Source organism: Macrobrachium rosenbergii, chromosome 18, assembly GCF_040412425.1.
Source record: "Macrobrachium rosenbergii isolate ZJJX-2024 chromosome 18, ASM4041242v1, whole genome shotgun sequence".
Classification (NCBI taxonomy): Eukaryota; Metazoa; Arthropoda; class Malacostraca; order Decapoda; family Palaemonidae; genus Macrobrachium; species Macrobrachium rosenbergii.
In genome coordinates this window covers 12,366,391-12,382,034 of record NC_089758.1, presented here as the reverse complement: position 1 = coordinate 12,382,034, position 15,644 = coordinate 12,366,391, and the positions used below count along the sequence as shown (strand labels likewise).

At 38.3% G+C, this 15,644-nt stretch overlaps 1 protein-coding gene across 6 annotated transcripts in view; it reads right to left on the bottom strand.

Moving 5' to 3' along the window:
* The window catches only part of LOC136848111 (uncharacterized), a 63,082-nt gene that overhangs the window by 17,271 nt on the left and 30,167 nt on the right, over positions 1–15,644 (bottom strand). For 2 of the 6 annotated variants that reach the window (XM_067120335.1, XM_067120334.1), the window contains exons 6-9: positions 8,735–8,839; positions 6,637–6,780; positions 1,929–2,159; positions 1,695–1,748 (exon numbers count right to left, since the gene is read on the bottom strand). In XM_067120335.1, coding sequence (XP_066976436.1) covers positions 1,695–1,748; positions 1,929–2,159; positions 6,637–6,780; positions 8,735–8,839 — 534 coding nt within the window. Of the gene's footprint in view, positions 1–1,651; positions 2,160–6,636; positions 6,781–8,734; positions 8,840–15,644 lie in introns of all 6 variants that reach the window. The other 4 variants (XM_067120330.1, XM_067120331.1, XM_067120333.1 and 1 more) reach the window with 2 other exon arrangements.

The following is a 15,644-nucleotide window of genomic DNA, read 5'->3' as shown; positions in this document are numbered from 1 at the left end:
TATTTAAGATTTCCCAATAAACTTATATTTTTCATACAAAACATTGCATATTTTTTATACAAAACATTGCAATGTTAAGTTTTGCCAAAATTTTTCCATAAGCTGATGAGCAGTAACCTTATCTTCCCAAAATTATTAACTATATAAGAAAATAAACATTCTATAGCATTTTCTTAGTTATAAAAATTATTTCAATCCTTTAAATCACAATGAAACCTCAAACTATTCCCTCGGGTCATTAACAAAAAAAGTGGGAGAACCATAAGACAACAGTGGGACTGGAAAAAAGTGATCTTCGAAAGAAAGGGAAAGAGATGTGCAATACCAACGGACCTCTGTCAAGGAAGACACAACTTTAATGAAAGCCTACCTTTGTACAAACACTTTCTGATAAAAAAGGCAACACATAAAACACAAAAGCATAAGCACTGCACAAATAAAGCTATCAAATATTGCACATATCTAATAAATATCATCAGTATAAGTGCATGCAAGAATGGCAGTGATTTTGTAATACAAGATGACCTTATTACCCTGTGACAAGCAGAGAATAAGTATTGCAGATGAAAGATCCTCTAAATGTATTATGTGCTTACTTACTAAGCATTCTATAAATGCTTCAAAAATTGCTCTAGTTTTCTATTTGCTTATTATTAGGAACTGTACAAATATACAACATAAATAATCTGCGAAAAGAAATATCTTGGTGAGAAAGTCATAAAATGAAACATGCATTAATACAAAAATAACAAACTATGAAAAGCAAAACAATGCAATCTGATATTTTCTATTCTAAATTCTAATAAATTCACTCTATATAACAATAAAATAATTTAGGAAAAATAACAAGAAAATGACATGCAATTCTCTAGTTTTTTCCAGCTGGCCTTTTGAACACAATTAATCTAATATGAAAATTAGAATTATTGTTACTGAGCTGAGCAACAATTTTTGGCCAGATTCACTATACAAAATTTAACTTTTCCATCAAACAGGAGCTCAATTCTTGTGGAATGTATATTATGTTCAAAAGTATTGTATTATAAATATCAAACCTCTTTTTACAGACCAGTCTCAGAAAAAGTACAGAGTTGGAATCACTGTTAAAAAATTACTTAACATTAAAATGGCCTTCTACTAGGCTGAAGAAAGTCCAGTAATCTAGAATAGGTGCAAACATGATGGCTAATAGTTATCTTATATTTAGAATACATATTTACCATAGACACTGGGAAGTCTAGTACCTGACAATCTAAATTACCACTCTAGTTTTCTCTAAATACAATCTACATTACTAGCATCATTTACTACAATTAATAAAACTTTTCAATTTTATTAACATTATTATTTACTACTATCCCTCCAAATCTGAAGTACATTAACTAAAAGCAAATAATAAACATAAGATATAAACTATCTCATTGCTTATATATCATTCTAAGGAACTATAATTGATATCTTTCAACAATTTTCCCAAGCCTTACAATTCAAAAAAATTTACAAATTTTAGAGTAGTCTATGAAGAACCACCCTCACCACCAACTGTATCAAAAGCATCAGCAGATGATATACACAACTTGTTTACATACTATGGTTTCAAACACAAAGTAACTAACTACTGGAATCAGATACTGGAACATTGTTACAATACTCATTGTTAGATTCAGATATTGGAACAGAGTTACAATACTCACTGTTAGATTCAGATACTGGAACAGAGTTGCAAAACTCTCGACTGGAGTCAGATACTGGAAGAGTGTTACAAAACTCATGACCGGAATTAGATACTGGAACTGTGTTGCAAAACTCACGACTTGAATCAGATAATTGAAGATTATTACAATACTCATGACTGGAATCAGATACTGGGGCAGTTTCACAAAACTCATGACTCGAATCGGATACTGGGACAGTGCTACAAAACTCACGGACAGAATTCTGAAGTGCAGAATTTGTTCTGGCCAGTCGAACTAGCTTATTCCTCACAAAATTTTTGACATCTTCCCATTTTCTTTTCTGGAGAACTTTATTTTCACTCATCACTTTGAGACATTCCCTCTTCCCAGGTAAAGTTCCAATTTTAAAATGGTGACCAAGATTTCTGAATACAGCACTCTCCTCTTCTTCTGACCATTTACAATATGTGTACCTTGTTTTACCTGAGAAATAAAAATTCACTGATTAGTTGCTCCAGAAGAACCATGGACATCATGTGCCAGAACTAGAGGAGAATCAAATGACAGATCATGGATAAATGGAACAATTAATAAATCTACAGTTTACTGGCTACCAAGTTGCAATCCATCAAATGAGCGGTATCTTCTTGACAGCCATCAGTCCACAAGAGCATGGAAGAAAAAACTCGTAACTTACGTGAAAATCAGACACATTAGACTGATGAAAGGTAATGTCTTTTCTTATAAAATGATCCTGCCCTGTGCAGACCTCCGGCAATTTTAATCTTAACAAGTTGTATTTAATTTTCAATACTTGTGGAAATAGTGCAAATCCCTATTTTTAAAAGGAATAAATTATAGGTTGGCTAAGAAGTACCCATGTGTTCAGTAAGTGCTCCAAATCTAATATGGGAGAATAACCCTTAAACGCCGAGCCTCTATTTACAAAAACATCTCCCGTATGCCAGCGGCGTTCGGGAGTTAGCGCCGAAGCGGAAAAATAGTTTTTTTCAAAAAATCACAGCACGCTTAGTTTTCAAGATTAAGAGTTCATTTTTGGCTCCTTTTTTTGTCATTGCCTGAAGTTTAGTGTGCAACCATCAGAAATGAAAAAAATATCATTATCATATATAAATATTGAAATATATGACAGCGAAAAAAAAAATTTTCATATATAATTTTATACAAATCGCGCTGTGAGCAAAACGGTTAAAGCTAACGGGTTATTTTTTTCTTTGTATTGTACACTAAATTGCGATGATTTTGGTATATAACAAATTGTAAAACAATCAAAGCAACACAGAGAAAATATTATCACAAAATGATGCATGAATTCAAACGCTGGCGGATGAAAAAATGTTTTTTCAAAAATTCACCATAAATCGAAATATTGTGCTAGAGACTTCCCGTTTGTTGAAAAATGAAGCTAATTGATTGAATATTACTAGACTGTAAGTGTTTTAGCTTACAATTGCAGTTTTCGACCATTTCGGTCGAGTTGAAGTTGACCGAAAGTAGAATTTTTTCTATTTATTGTGATTTATATGAAAATATTTAAAACCTGATAAAAGCTAAAACCATGAGTTATTTTCTGTTGTATTGTACATGAAATTGCACACATTTTCATATATAAAACTTTATGTAACAACTAATATAAAACGGTGCAAACATTACGACAACGTGACGAAAGAATTTCTGAGATGTTCGGCCGAGTTACCGCGCGGACGTAAGGAAAATGTTTTTTTCAAAAATTCACTATAAATCGAAATATTGTGCTAGAGACTTCCAATTTATTGCAAAATGAAGGTAAATGATTGAATATTACTAGAATGTAAGAGGTTTAGCTTACAATTGCGTTTTTCGACCATTTCGGTCGAGTTAAAGTTGACCGAAGGTTGAAATTTTGGCAGTTATCGTGATTTATATGAAAATATTTCAAAACTGATAAAAGCTATAACCATGAGTTATTTTCTGTTGTATTCTACATGAAATTGCACACATTTCCATATAAAAAACTTTATGTAACAACTAATATAAAATGGTGCAAACATTACGACAACGTGACGAAAGAATTTCTGGCGCGGACATAAGGAAAAAGTTTTTTTCAAAAATTCACCATAATTCGAAATATTGTGCTAGAGACTTCCAATTGGTTGCAAAATGAAGGTAAATGATTGAATATTACTAGAATGTAAGAGGTTTAGCTTACAATTGCGTTTTTACCATTTCGGTTGAGTCAAAGTTGACCGAAGGTTGAAATTTTGGCAGTTATCGTGGTTTATATGAAAATATTTCCAAACTGATAACAGCTACAACCATGGGTTGTATGTTGCTGTATTTTACATGAAATTGCGCACATTTTCATATATAAAACTTTATGTAACGGCTAATATAAACAGTGCAAAACTTACGACAAAATGACGAAAAGAATTTCTGAAATTTTCGGACGAGTTACGGCGGGGCGTAAGGAAAAAAGTTTTTTTCAAAATTCACCATAAATCGAAATATTGTGCTAGAGACTTCCAATTTGTTGCAAAATGAAGGTAAATGATTGAATATTACTAGAATGTAAGAGTTTTAGCTTACAATTGCGTTTTTCGACCATTTCAGTCGAGTCAAAGTTGACCGAAGGTTGAAATTTTTGTAGTCGGCGCGACGGTGCGTCCACTTGGCACCCAACAGACAATTTTAGTCGACGTATGATACGTCCAGTCGGCGTTTAAGGGATAATAGAACACTGTGCAATGATGGAAAGTGAACATGAACATATATTTGCCTCCACCATACTTACGAAGAATTGACTCCAAGTCCATGAGAGCAATCACATATAAACTGCCTATATACAGTACGCAGATGCCATTTATTTTCAAGACTTACATTAAGATCAATAAAAACATTTGACAAAAATAGAATATACTGTATAATTAAATCCAAATATAAGAAAAAATAAAAGATGACCCATTCCCAATCTCTTTGTATGGCAGATCTCAATATTTATCCTTATCATCTACATTTATTATATTCCTTTACTGTGCAGGTACAGCATACACTACGAGTATAAACTATGATGTATACTACCAGTACCTTGACAGTAATAAATGTTAATACAGATATTAATGATGGTAATTATCATCACCATACATCCCATATATGTAATGAATGCACGAAGGCTGAATTTAATTATACCAAAGGACTACTGTCCAACAACTAGTAATAGCTGAAGCAAAAAAACCATTTAGGCACCATAAACACTGATTATACAACACGTAAGAGCAAACAAATTCCCCCCCAACAGCTTGACTAAAGAACCAAGCTTCTGGTAATTATTGCAAAAAGTCTGAATGTTTTTCTGTGCCTATTGTCAGCCTGTGTAATAAACTCATTTCTTTATGGCTAGTGATCTTGAAAACAACTTGCATAAATAAACATTACAAAAAAATTTAATTTGAGGCATACTAATCTGCATTATGACAAGTATGCGACACTACAGTTGAACCTCTTAAAACTGGCATTCTGTGGTCTGGGAACTCCTGTGGTTCACCTTGATTTTGAATCAGCCCCCATTAGTTCGTTGCGGGGCCAAGAGGGTGGTGCCACATACTGTTTACAACTCTGCCAACAGCAAATATTTGCCATATCTCTTTTGATTTTATGAAAATAATTGTTAGTAACGAAAATACGTGAAGTCAAATATGTTTTTGATATTAACTTTAACTGAGTAAATATATTTTTTTACAGATTCCATTTGAGACGGCTCTACCAAGTCAAAACTTTTATTCAAAACAATAAGACATTTGGCAATGCACGAATTCCTTACTCTTAGAGTGCTTGAAAGACTTATAGGTGATATGGTTTTGATAATTTCTTTTATATAGCTGTATATTTACCCATTCAAAATGCCACCCATGAGATCAGATGATCCTAGAGGTAAGAAGCACAAGCATAAATCTTTATCTATGCTAGAGAATGTTTCTCCCGTTAGCAAATGTTAGTGCTCATTTTCCTCAATAGATGGCGGTGTGCTTTGTTCACATTTTGACGGCAATGTTCAATTGCAATGAGTGATTGCTGAAATTCATTCATTTTGTCATTTCATTACCCTCTACAATCAAAATAAATTACGAAGAAACTAATAGCGATAATTATGAAAATAGTAACTTTATGAGATGAAAGTCATCAATGATATTCTGCAGATTCTGAATTCTGAGAACAGTTAAGTACTGTAGTCGACCTACGGTTAGGCTAACTCGGGAACCAAGGCTAAATGTGTTAAATGAAGTATACTATTTGAAAGAAAATTGTACAGTATGAAGTTATAAAATGATAAAGTGAAAATATATGAGCAATAAAATGATAAAAAGTGATGTCAGAACTTAGCCATGTAGCAGGCTAAGTTGGCAACTTGGCTAATTGTATGTGGAACTAGCTTGCAAGAACATGTTTACATTGGGGCTTCATTTTTTAGAGATATATTCTATATTCCAGGATTTTCTGTGGTCTGGTTCCAAGGTTCCTGGATTTAAGAGGTTGGAATGTATAAAGTAAGATATTTAGATACCTTTCTATCTTAGATTTACTGATATGACTCATGTAATCTTGATGACACACAGGAATAAATGTAAAAAAAAAAAATACACACACACACACACACGTGCATGCAAAGGACGGCATACTACACTGCATTACCACATTATGCAATATTACACAGTATTTCAGAACCTTATTTGAGTTTTATTGCTAAGACAACCTTCCTATGATTTCTTGGGCATAAAATGCTGTGCTAGGAGTGATATTTTCTTAAATGGAAGGAATTCAATAATACTTAGCACCTCCTAATAACGGACATATCAATGCACAACTCAAAGATTTCAATACACTTTACAAAGCCATTTATCAAAGACACTGGGACACCTAAAATATAAATAAAGCCATTAATATAAAATCAGGAGCTTAATTTTACCTCTGATATACAGACGAACATTCCTATGGTTAGGGTGTAGATTATGTGGAGACAATCCTGCAGGCGTTTCCAAACCCGCAGCAGGTTCAGTCTTTTTCGCAGGACCTGTATGCCGCTTGTGTCCAGTCTTCCTTGATCTTCCCCCTTCAAGACACAGTAAAGTACATTTATCTGGATAGTTTACATATACATTATCCTTAAGTGGGAAAGGAACAATGAATTCCCCCTAAAAATGACAAAAAACACATTATTTTCTCATGAATCAATATTCAACATGAAAAATAACAACTATTAAATGCTAATACAATAACTAAAAATAAAGAAGAAAATCTACTTCAATTTTACAGTAAACCCCTGCGAATAGTTTACATCTGCAAATAGTTAACACCCCCCCCCTAAAAATGCTTATAAATACCTATCTTGAAAATTCAAATACCAAATGTATACCTTAAACTAGCATCCTACATCAAATATACTTTAACCTTCATCCTATTACTGTATTAATCTTTGAAATGATATTATTAATATAATTTCAAAGTCATCTTTAACATTTTACCCTTAAAAATATATACGTACATTACAGGAGGGAGGAAACTACATTGATGCTTGTTGACTTATACAGTCCACCGGCTCCAATTAGGAAAGGTGATGATAGCTCACATACAAATATATCACTTTGATCATAAGATCCCTTTGCTGGTGAATCATTGACACTCCTACCGTACCAAACATCATTAATAGATTAAAATCAAGAGTAAGAGGTGGCTCACCACTCCCAAGTTGGACAGGAAAGTTTGAGGCAGTCCCAAAAGCTCCACTGCACATTCAGTTCCTTACTATTGACTGGATCCTAACCTTCCAAAGTTATATCGAAGGCTCAACTATACATCTAACTTCCACAGTCTTGGATAAAACATAACAGCAGCTTTGTACAGCAATGTCAAGGTTAGTCTATCAGGTCCCAATTTGTGAGATAATTTCTTCATCAAACCCTATGTATCTTTGCATTTTTCTCCCCCATACAGGTTACATGTGTCCTCCAGTTTTGGCGAGTGTCAAAGACCATGCCTAAAAACTTTGTTGTTTGACTAAAGGGTATGTAATAACAAATTAATCTAAAGTCTAATCTCTAGATTTTTTCCCCCCCAAAATTTTATAAAACACAACTGCTATGGTCTTTTCTATGGAACTGGAAACCTGATGAGGCACAGGAGCTACTAACTAGCTATCTCTAAATTAAATGAACTGGGTTTATCGTGAAAAATAGCTCGTATTACTAACACCTGTAATAATTACAGCATATTTAAATCCATAGTGATGAATTTCTGCTATCTATATTATAAGAAATACTGGACGAAAAATAAAATAAAATCCCACTTATCTGATGTATCAGTGTTCTGTTTATGCATGATTTCTTATGGTAACCTGTACAATAGTCTTAACTAGGATCTTCATACTCTAATCCGGTTGTTTCTGTTATTGTTATCACATAACAACAAACTGAGATGCTGTTGTTCACCAGCTTTAATCACAATTTTCAGTGTGTGTTTGACAATTTCTTTTTCTCTCTTGACAACTTGCTTAGTATGAAGTTCCCTCATGACAACTTGCTTACTATAAGGCTCTCTCATCACAGCTTGCTTACTAATTAAGTTCTCTCACAATGATTTTGATACATAACTGTTAAGAACCAAGTTCCCTTGTGGTTGAGCCTGTTCAGTACTATAAATAGTGATCTGAGAGAGATCTGATATTAGTTCAGTTTATGTACTTCCAAATTACTTTCATATGACCTCATGGTCACTAAAAACTGGAATTCTGTAGTGAAGAGAGTTAAGCTTGTTGTACTCTTGTACAAATTAACTCAGGAAATCAAAGGACAAACTAGTACTATACAAGATATATAGTCTAGTTTATATCCTTCTCAAGATTTTTAAAATGAAAAACAATTAATTCTTGGTAACAAAATTTTAATGCCTTAACTTCTTAAAAGTAAAATTGCATATAATGACAACTTTCTCATGCTTTAAAATTAAAGGAATCAAAGCAAAATAAAATAAAAAGTCAAGTAACCACATTGAAGTACAAAATACTGTACCTTTACTTCTTCCTCTCCTGTTTGGTTCATAATCAGAATCGTCACCGGATTCAAATTCAAAATCTGAGGAATTATAACCCAAAAACCAGTATCTGTTGCCACAATCTGTGAAGAAAACATTTTTTAGAAATTCTACGTTATTCTAATGAACTGCATACACTACAAATTAGGATGACTTGAAGGGGAAGAAAGTTAAGCAGCCCATTCATTCCCCATCACCTTCCTTTCAACAAGACAAAACTCTTCTAAAAACTCTAGATGCACAGCCTCAGCTGAAATATCATTCTCAATAAAATTTCAAAGTCTAAAAACTCTATTTCTGATAGTGTAGCTGCTGTTTGTCCTCAAAGGAGTTACACTCTCGTGGTTCCCCCAGGGATCCTTAAGACAGACCAACCAGTTACAAAGAATTCTCTTATAGTTAGTCTCGGCCAGAATAATGCTTGTTGGCACAGTGATAGAATATAAAGGACTCAGGACATGAGGGCTCTATCTCTTTCCTAAGACGACTGCCTCAGCTCTGTGTCCTCCTTGCACAGGTGTGACACAGCTTATGTTGGCCATCTACCTCATTACACTATGGTCTTTCCAAGAGTTCAGTAATCCCCAGGTTTTGCTAAAGAATTTGTGTTTGACTATGCATTTTTCAATCACCATAACTCCAGTCAAGCTAAGTACAGGCAGCCCTCAGTTATTGGCGGGCTTGGTTATTGGCGATCCGGTTTTACAGCGCTTGTCTAGTGATAAAAATCAGAGATTTTCGGTGCTGATATGCCCCGATTTCCACTTATCAGCACTGATAATTGGGTATTGGCGCTGTAACATACCTAAAAGAGGCGCTGATCTCCAGTTACTGGCACCGATAAGCTCAGAAAAATGACATTTTTATAATAAAATGAAGTTTTATATATACTTACCAAGTAATTACATAGCTATTAGTTTCATTTATTTGCAGTAGCCGGCACCGATAAGCTCAGAAAAATGACATTTTTATAATAAAATGAAGTTTTATATATACTTACCAAGTAATTACATAGCTATTAGTTTCATTTATTTGCAGTAGCTTAAATTCAAATTTCATGGTAGCGACACCGATGTTCTGTTCAGGTGACTAGTCTCACCCCCTAACGAGATAGTTCAGAATGACTTAGCAGAGATTCCTCAGTCTGCTTATGCTTATGTCCATCAGAAGGGAGGAGGGAGGGCTCCAATCATGTAATTACTTGGTAAGTATATATAAAACTTTATTTTATTATAAAAATGTCATTTTTATATAAGTAACTTACCAAGTAATTACATAGCTAAATCCAACACTGACAGGAGGTGGGATACATGGACATATTCTATTCTAACACATTAAGTCATGTAATGAATTAGAAACATAAAATTTGCTAGCACTGAAAACAATGCTTGTCGTTCCTTGTTAGTTAAGAGAGACTGCAGTATAAACTGCCTCTGGTTGGTGCTGAACTTGACCTGTAGTGGCACAGCAGTAAAGCTGAGGGTTGCCTCTACTAAAGAGGGAGCTTTGTAGCAGAGGAGTACTCCGACCGCTACCAAAGCATCCGTGGAAGTTAATGCAATCTAGGAATTATCCGATGGCTAGCAGAACTTTAAAGGCACCCTTGCCCTGAGTGCAGTACCATAATAAAAACAACCAGGTTATGTTGTCACCTACACTGAAGTAAGACCTAAACCCATCCACTAAGAGTGCTGGGTGCTATGGGTACATTGTATCCCGCCTGGCTCCCCAAAATTTGACACTTCACTGCAAGATGAATAGGCAGTAGGAGAAAATTCTATGCCTCCTTCTCTGATACCAGGCCAGTAACTAAAAATCGCAAGGTACTACCAAATTTTTAAAACACTATTTAAACTCCCTCAAAATGAGAAACAAAGAGCGATCATACCACCAGTAGGCTGACTGATGAATTGACATAAAGGATATATAGCGTTTGAAAGCTGCTGAGGTTGAGGCTATTCTGAAATCTTTAGCTTTCACTAAGAGGAGGAAAATGCCTCTCTTAAATCTGAGCGTGCCTCAGAAGATAAAGTCCATTAGGATACAGGGCAAGATGTTCTAATCAGAGAACGAGACGAGCTCTTGTCCTAACTCTCTGGGTTATGGATGGTCTAGGACTACCTGCTGTTAGGCAATACTATACTGTACCATCCAGTTGGACTGAGCTCTAAATTCTCCCTCAGAGCCAGTGAGCGCTTCTGGCTCTCTGAGAATGAGCTGGCACCAGGTGCAGTTGTCGTTAGGAGTTCAAGTCAGAGGAAGAAAGTAGTTATTGACATTACACCATAGCTTCTGGATGACTTTCGAACCTGAGCATTCAAACTGGATAGAAAACTTTAGTCTTCCTCAGAGCTAGTGAGCTCTACTGGGTGCTCAGAACGAAAGCTGATGTCATAGCCAAAGCTGGTGCAAGGCTATTGTTAGCAGCAAGATAGCAGGTTGCCAGATGAGCTATGAGCTTGGGTGTTGTCTGGTGCACCTGGAAGACATGGATGTCTGTAAAATTTCTAAGGGAAAAACAAAAAACCAATCCACGTCTTGGATGGGTTCCTGTCCTTGACTAAAATCCAAGGAGAAATGAGCAAACCACTTCTTCTTCCTTGCTTGGGCATGTCAGAAACTTCAAAGGAAATTAAGATATGGATGCCAACGAACTAGGTCTCCATGCTTATACATGAGTTATGCATAGTTTGAGAGCCCTTCATGGGGTAACTGTAAAAGGAACACGGACGTCTTGCACAGGAGATGTAGGGCCTGAGATACTAGCTTCGGAAAGTTGATCCCCAGGTCTAGAAGATGGCGAGAGAAGATTGACTTCATGTCTTGCAATGTCTTGCAATGGTCTCTGCAATACATCTAAAAAAAATATCTTCAATGATAATCCTCCTGTCGTGGAAAGATCTGACCACCTCGGATGGTCTCTTGAAGCGAGGTTCTCCGAGAACACACAGAGGGGGAGGATCCTGTAGACTCTGCCCACAACTGAGCGCATTCAGGGACCATGATACAAACTAGAACAGGGCTAAGTGGACAATGTAACTTGGAATTAGCACGAAGATTGTGTCACTCCTTCCTGACTGTGATGTAGGGCGTAAAGAGAGGTAGTCTGACGGATCTGTCTAAAGCATGGGGTCTGGTTGCACATGCTATAGGGATGATATGGACCAAAAGAGGAAAATGAAGATCCCTTGAAGGAGCAAACAGGTCCAAGACAGGTCTGTCCCATCGATTCCACAGATCCCAGCAGCCTGGGGATCAACAGTCTCCTTCTGACATCTCATGGGGAGACATGGGGTGGAGCCTTGCTTACATAAAACATTAGAACTATGGTCTAGTCTGAATGGTTACCACAGTCTAGGGGTGCAATAAGGTCAAAAAGCACAGAAGTTATTTGAAGAAGCTTCCAGCTCTATAAGAAGGAACTAAAGGATCTGTCTTTCCAGGGACCACACCCGAAAAAAACCCTGGTTCCTTAAGAAGACTCCCCAACCCTTAACTGAAGCGTTGAAAAGAAATCCAGGATTAGGTTCACGGATGAAGGAACTTCCTTTCCAAAAGACTAAGTTCAGACGACTATAAGAACAAGGGCTCCAGAGAAAACCTGTGCTGTCAGGAGGCTGACATCTGGCAAGGACAAGGAAGGGCGCTTCCTGCATCTCTGAAATCCATTCAATAGCCATGAAGATTAAAGGAAGAGGCTATCTGGTTCGTCCTCTATCCGCTGTGGGCATGTTTCGCATTGGTGATCATGCAGAACCATACAAATAAGCTGCCAACTCGCAGACTTTATGACAGCCAGGAGAAAACGTCGAAATCCTTGCGTTCAACAAAAACTGAACCTGGTAACCCTTAGCGCGGACTCAACGATACCCTGATACAATAACAAAGACATGCAGAGCTGTGCGCCGAGAAAAATTCCATACCCGCAAGAACCTGGGCCCTGTGAGCTTACGCCAGGCGAATGGAGATGGCCACCGAATACTAGAGAAACAATGATGAGCGCTCTAGTTGCAGGTGTTGGGCACTCGACGAACGTGCCAGGCACTATGAAGTGGCCCCAGGAGCTTGGGAAAGGGTCCAAGAAAACGGGAATTGGTGCCTTACAGGAAAAGTCGTTCAACCAAGAACAAAACTGCAAGAAGACTGTGAGAAGAGGATAGCTTTAACTGTTGACACGAAGCATATAACAGCAACTGTCAACATGTAGATCTTCAGTGGAGTGAAAGAGCCAAGAAGCTTACGGCGTTCAGTCTTCGTCCAAAACCTTCGAACTGAAGTAAAATCTGAGGACGCATTTAGGTCCAATCTGGCCAGCGTCTCGTGGGCGCCAGAGCTAGAGCAGGCTCACTACTAATGTCCCGGGCACAAAGGGGGAAAAGAGGGTAAAACTCTCGGGCTGTCTAAAAATACTCTTGGCAGACGGAAAAACTTGAAAATCCGAGAGATGCTGAAAGTCGACAAGAGGACTCTGGCCAGTATTCCTGATGTCAGTCCAGAAAATTAGGACTTCCAACAATCTTGACAGGGAAGTCTAGATCTGACAAGGCACTAGAGTGAGGGAAAACAAAAGACAACTGTCTTGCTCCTTTTAAATGAAAGCCAATTTTCCAACCTTGACAGATGCTTGGATGACTAGGAATACCCTAGAGGGAGCTTCCTTCAGCAACTCAACAACTCTGACCCAGAAGTCTTGTCCAGAGGTAGACTTGGTCCCTGCTCAATGGGAACTGGTGCACAAGACAGGAAGGACAACAGCATGTTCTTAAAATTCAGGCGCTAAACCAAAGAGGAACTAGCGCCAGACACAGCAGGTTGGCGCTCGGATCCCTTGGATCCCACCATACGCTTGAATCCCTTGGATCCCACTGTACACTTGGACCCCTTGGATCCCATTGGACACTTGGATCCATTAGATCCCACTGGACACTTGGATTCATCAGATCCCACTGGACACTTGGATTCATCAGATCCCACTGGACACTTGGATTCATCAGATCCTACTGGACACTTGGATCCATCAGATCCCACTGGACACTGGATCCCTCAGATCCCACTGGACACTTGGATCCCTCAGAACCCACTGGACACTTGGATCCCTCAGATCCCACTGGACACTTGGATCCCTCAGATCCCACTGGACACTTGGATCCATCAGATCCCACTTGACACTTGGATCCCTCAGATCCCACTTGACACTTGGATCCATCAGATCCCACTGGGCACTCAATCCCACTGTACAACTGGATCCATCAGATCCTGCTGGACACTTAGATCCATCAGATCCCACTAGCCACTTGGATCCAACAGATCCCACTGGATGCTTGGAGCCATCAGATCCCTCTGTATGCTTTGATCTCAGTGGACGCTTTGGACACTGGGTGCTCAGACTCCATCCGCTCTAACACTGCTAGGCACTCAGATTGAAAGAGCGTTTGGCACCAATTACTGGCGCTCCACAAATGGAAGATAAGGCTCTTCAAAATCCAAGATACGCCCAAAAAACAACATCAACACCCCCTGTCAACACTGGGATCCATGTCTGTCCACACTAGAATCCTGGAACAACACCACTGATTCCTCTTGTATATATTGGGATCCATAACTGTTTATACTGGGATCCATATCACTAGAGGACAAAGGAAGCACATCCCTATGGACGCCTTTCCAATGGCTATCCGTCGAGACCTGCGGACAGCAGGATTGACTGAGGAGCAACTACCCGGGGGCAAAAAACCCTTCGGACCCCCATGGACCGACTGTATGCCTCCTCCTGGGTTTAGGAGATCTGGTAGGGCCAGATAGCCACATCCTCCACTACACATTCAGTAAAACGCCTTTCCAGTGGCTGTCTGTCGATACCTGGGACCGGCAACAGGCTCGACTGAGGGGGCGACCACCTGTGTGTAACCCCCCGACCTCCCTGGGACTTCTAGTATGCCTCCTTCCAGGTCTAGGGGGGTTTGACAGGGACTTTCCGTCTAGGAGCATCAGGGGACAAGTAGACACCTCCTCCACTGCACAACACTTCACTATTCCAAGGTTAACTTCCGTTACCCCAGACACAAGACTGGTAATGGCATGGGAAGGAAGTGAGGGAGCCAGGTGCAGGAGCAATATGAAAAAATTAGAGGGCTAGTGATAGGAGAGAAAAATGGATGGGGAGTAGGTGCCAGACTACACTTGGATCCCTGGGCTGCTTGGAACCACTGGGCGCTTGGATCTGTTGGGAGCTCGGGTCCACTGGGCGCTTGGATCAGCTGGGCACTCAGATCCCACTGATCGCTCAGATCTCACTGGGCAGTTTGCTGGGTGCCGGGTGCTGCCAGGTGTAAATGGTGCCAGGCAACTGGGTGTCAAACAAGCTAGTAGCTTGTAAGCTAAGAAATGGGGAGCTGGTGAGAGTTCCTGGGAGTTTGGAGCCAATCCTCAGCTGTCAAGAACGGCAATTCTTTTGAAAGCCCAGTGCAACCAAAATGACCACAACTCTCCTACTACATTCTGCCGTCACTTTTACAGTTCTCTGCAAAGGAAAGTGTAATAAGATGGTTTTCATTAATTCTTGAAGTACACCGAGTACCATCATACAGACAAATCTCAACTCCTAACAAACATTATTTGAGACTTATGGAGATATAGTATATCATTATCGGTCCTGTAGCGAACACAATGTTTATGTTTTGTTACGCTACTCGATAAATATGGAAGCGAATGCAAAGTTTACTTCATCACATTACTCGGCAACACTTTACATTATTACATTACTTGTCCTAGTGAATCCGAAGTTTACTGTATCACATTACTCGGCAACACTTTACATTATTACATTACTCGTCATACAGGTGAGTAAGACCAAAGATGTAACTTCAGTACTGTAGCATTGAAAAAATC